This window comes from Galeopterus variegatus, unplaced genomic scaffold (genome assembly GCF_000696425.1).
Source record: "Galeopterus variegatus unplaced genomic scaffold, G_variegatus-3.0.2 Scaffold2181, whole genome shotgun sequence".
Taxonomy (NCBI): domain Eukaryota; kingdom Metazoa; phylum Chordata; class Mammalia; order Dermoptera; family Cynocephalidae; genus Galeopterus; species Galeopterus variegatus.
The window spans coordinates 237,959-242,531 of record NW_007728292.1 but is presented as its reverse complement, the minus strand read 5'-3'; the positions used below and the strand labels follow the sequence as shown (position 1 = coordinate 242,531).

Sequence of the window (4,573 nt, the reverse complement as noted above, 5' to 3'; positions counted from 1 at the left end):
TAATCTTTTCAGCTACAAGGACTTTCTGAATTTCTTCCCCTTCCCCTTAAAGTTGTTACATCTCAAATCAGTATCGAGTCCAGTACTACTTACCAACTCTTCGCCATGGATAAACTTAAAATTCTCCAGAGAGAGGGGGAGAATAACAGGCTTGTCAGCTTGGGGCTGTACTGACTGAGAACACTTTTTAGGAGAAGGCTCCCACGAGGCCAAGTTTTGCCTCGTGCCATAAGCTGGGGGAACAAACTTAGTGAGTGGCCTGTGTGGCCTTTGTTAGAGTCAGCTACAGGCAGTTGACAGCCTCATGTGGCTTTAAGGACATGAGAGTTGAGAGGGTGCAAAACAAGTTCAACCTAGAGGACAGTAAGGTAATGCTGTGTGCTCTAGGGAAGTGACTTTGGGAAAGACACAGAAACCTGGCCTCATTCTTGCATTTAGAAAGCTCCCGTCCCATTTTTGAAATGGGAGGTATTTGACAGCAATAGTACCTTGTAGTTATGCAGGTTTTGTAGCCAAAGCCTTCTCCTGGTCTCTTCCTCATAATATGCCTAAGAGTGTTGAGGAGAGGCAGAGATCATTTCCTCCGTTTTATATATGGAAAAACTGAGGCCCAGAGAGACTGAGTGCCTCCTCTGAGGTTTCATTCTTGCTGCAAAAGATGGTTTCATCAGGTAATTCACCAAAGGCACAAAAGGCGGGCCTGCAGTGGATAAATGATGAGGAAGGAGCTCGTGTCACCCAAACAGCTTCTCTTAGCTGAATGTCAGTAATTGGAATGGCATTCACTTTCTTGCTCTAGGAATCCTGGAGTTTATCAGCCTGGCTGTGGGGCTGATCAGCATCCGGGGAGTGGACTCTGGCCTGTACCTAGGAATGAATGAGCGAGGAGAGCTATATGGGTCGGTAAGTTGATGGTTTTATTTTTATCAGAGGCTGTTACCACCAGCATTTGGACAAAATAAGGCAAAAGCATAAAAACGTTTATCTAGCACTTCAAAGCACTTTTGTCAACTGTAAAGGACTAGTGTTTTCTCATTATTTGTGGGCTGCTCAGGGCCTTGCTACACAGCACCTTCACTCATTCAGCCCCCATCAGAACATAAGCTTTTCCATGATATGTTTGCTTTTGCCTTTTCCCATAGAGGGCCAGCTAGTCTGGATGGTAATAGTAAGCTGTGCTGGTTTGTCAGTAGATGGTCAAGGTTTGGGATATTAACCCTCCCAAAGGAGCACATTTGAATTTTTTAATGGGTGCCCAAAGTAGCAGACTAGCAGGCGCAAAAATAGGCAGTGGAAGAGTTGGCTTTCACATGCGGGATTCTGAGGTTACCAACACAGTCCCTGATTTCCAGATTGCTTCAGCTGAATCCGAAAGGCCAAATGAAACAAACAAGTGAAGAATGAGGGTTCCAGGGTCTGGTGACAGCCTAAGCCCCCAGCTAGGACTGGGCTAGCTGCAGTGCATTTTCTCTATTCTGGAAGCTAGCCCAGCACTGGGGAATGGTGAGTGATTTGCTGACCTTAACCCTTTAAGGGGATCCCAACTCCTGGCTCTGGCTTTTGAGTCACATAGCATGCTTTCTGGCTGCCTGCATCCCATGAAATCAGAACACATTTTTCCCTGACACCTAAGAGATAGGCCCGTCCCCAGCACTTGGTATCGGCAATCCTAGCAAGTAGTATGGCGGCTGGATCAAGTGTGAGAAGGGACAGAGGCAAGAGACCCAGGAGCTGCCAGCTTGAAGTAGCCAGTTTGGAGAAGCTTTTCAAGGAGATCTTTCCTGAGCTTTTCAACTGACAGGCCTGAGACCCTTCATTAGGAGAGATCACAGCTCACCTCCCATAGAGCTTTATATAGATCTGAGGCCTTTGCCTGTCAGTTGACATGGTTGACTACAATCTCAATGGATTGGAACATCATTAGCCCTAAGTAGGAAGAAAGCTCAGTGGGTGCCAGTGGGGCACTGGAAGGCTAAAGCAGAAATTCTCGGACTCAAAGAGCCAGATGAGGCCATCTCCTCCCATCTTCCCATCTCCTCCCTTCAGGAAAGATCTCACCTAAAGCAACTTTGTGTAGCTTATGAAAGAGGATGAAGGAGATAACAGACAGGAGTGTTTTGTGCTATTTGGAAGAAAGACACCTCAGTAATAGAGGAAATAAAACAAATAAGACTGAAATTTTCTAATATCAATGTGCTATTGCTATTTCAGGGTTTCTCCACCAGCAAGCTGGGATGGGAGAAATAGTCATGTAATGGGCTCTGCTTTATTTTCTCGCCCTCACAGAAGAAACTCACACGTGAATGTGTTTTCCGGGAACAGTTTGAAGAAAACTGGTACAACACCTATGCCTCCACCTTGTACAAACACTCAGACTCGGAGAGACAGTATTATGTGGCCCTGAATAAAGACGGCTCACCCCGGGAGGGATACAGGACTAAGCGACACCAGAAATTCACTCACTTTTTACCCAGGCCAGTGGATCCTTCTAAGTTGCCTTCCATGTCCAGAGACCTCTTCCGCTATAGGTAATGGACCCTTCACAGTGTGACCTCTGTGACCCATGTACTCTGGGGCCACAGTTGTCTCTGCAAGCACTATACTCATAGCTTTTCGATCCTTCCTTCCTATCAATTTAGATAACAGAGAAGCACTTACTGTTCAACTCAACCCAGATGTTTCCTTGTTGTTCAAAATGTATATCAACGTTTGGTTGTTTGGGGGAGGGTTGTGGGGGAGGGGTGGGCTTGAGGGAATTTTGTATATACTTTTTTCCTTACTCATGTTCTTTCCCCTGAGGTGGCATTACAGAGAATGGAGACCCCTTGCCAAGGGCCAGGGGTGTCTTGCTCTACAATCTACCCAAATACCTTGACATTGGGTATAAACAAAAGACCAAGGAATCTGCCATAGATGCTACCTACACAGCTTTGGAAAAATCTCGTTAAGAAAATCCTTGGGGCTGTAGCCCTGCTGTAAGCCATCCCTGCATTGGCTCTGCAGATTTCTCATCTGTCCTGACATGCAGTTTTCCTGCCATTGAAAGTGGGAGATGGGGCAGGTTGTAAGAAAATGATATTAAAATGTAAGCGTGGATACTGTGCATAAGGACAAACTATTTATGAAATGTATATGCTATTTATTTTATATATTTATTTATTTCAAAATAATGTTATTTTTAATGAGAGATGCTATGACTGGATTTTCATCAGAAAGAATAAGGTCCTACTGAAATAGGATAAAATGAGTTATTAAAGGCTTTTATTGGCAATAAAATTGTCTTTATATTGTAAACCACTGTCTAATTCTATTGATTTGTATATTTAATAGGATTGGAAAGTTGGCTAGTTTCTTTCTCCCCAACTCATTAGAATTTCCTGATGCCGGCATCACATTGCCTGTGCTAGAAGATTCCATCATCCAGTATGTTAGCATTATCTAGGGACCCTATGTGAAATCTTGGTGCGCCTTTCTGGTTCTATGACTTTAAACTTAGAGGTGAATCAAAGCTTCAGGAAGGCCTGGACCCACAGCTCTTACTGAAGCTCCCATTTGTGCTTAGGACTAGGCATAGAGAAAGTCCCTTTGGGACTCGGTTAGGGCCCAAAGCCCTACGGTCAGAAACCCTGATTGGTGGCTTCTTGCTTCAGCTATGAAGACGAAGTGATTCAAAATAAGCAGCAATCAACAAGCAGACTGATTTTTTGAACCAATTACCTTCCCTTCTAGATGTTCTCCCACTTTCCCTCTTTACCTCCCCACCCATCCCCTGCCAGTGCTTCTCCTATAAATTCTGGGAAGCTGTCGACAAATTCCCCTAAAGCAGTAGTGCTCAGAGTATATGGTCTCTTGACCAGCAGCATCATCTTGGAACTTGTTAGAGATGCAGATTATCAGAAACTTTGGGGGGGTTAATGGGGGCAGGCAGCAATCTGCATGTTCTCAAGCCTTTCAGGGGGTTCCTGTATACAATAAAGTTTGAGAACCATTGCCCTAAAGGAATGTATTTTTTTATTGCTTTTGCAGCAGAATGACTTACGAATAAAGTTTTAGGGTAATTTCAGTCCATAAAACAAAAGTACAATGGCTGTAGTTGAAGTGGGGATGGATTCCTTGCAGCTCCCTCTTCCCAAGAGCAGTCCCTGAGGTATCTTAGTTTAAAATCCCTGACCTCTTTACTGATATTTAGCGAGGTAGGAGCATAGGGTTATTTGTACTTTAATAGTGAATGCTGTCAGAAGACAAGAACCAAGGAGATAAAAGTGTCATTTGAATTCACAGGCACCACAAATGCCTGGAGGGAAGTTTGAGGTTTCAGACGGTTCTTCCTAGTGCTGCTCAATCATCATGTAGGGCATCCACTATTTTTTCAACTAACTATATGAGTGAATCAAATAGCTTAGGTAGGGCCGAGCCGTGGCGCACTCAGGAGAGTGCAGCGCTGGGAGCGCAGCAGCACTCCCGCCGCGGGTTCGGATCCTATATAGGGATGACTGGTGCGCTCACAGCGCTCACTGGCTGAGTGGGGTGCGGCTGGTCTCAAAAAAGACAAAAAAAAAAAAAAAAAAAAAAA

The 4,573-nt window shown here is 44.6% G+C and overlaps 1 protein-coding gene across 1 annotated transcript; it reads left to right on the top strand.

The window, feature by feature from the left end:
• The first annotated feature begins 658 nt into the window (after positions 1-658).
• Positions 659-2,592, top strand: FGF16 (fibroblast growth factor 16). The gene is made up of 3 exons (XM_008580868.1): positions 659-671; positions 800-903; positions 2,287-2,592. The coding sequence occupies exons 1-3, from the start codon at positions 659-661 to the stop codon at positions 2,530-2,532; spliced, it is 363 nt and encodes a 120-aa protein (XP_008579090.1). The 3' UTR covers positions 2,533-2,592.
• Positions 2,593-4,573: the final 1,981 nt, after the last annotated feature.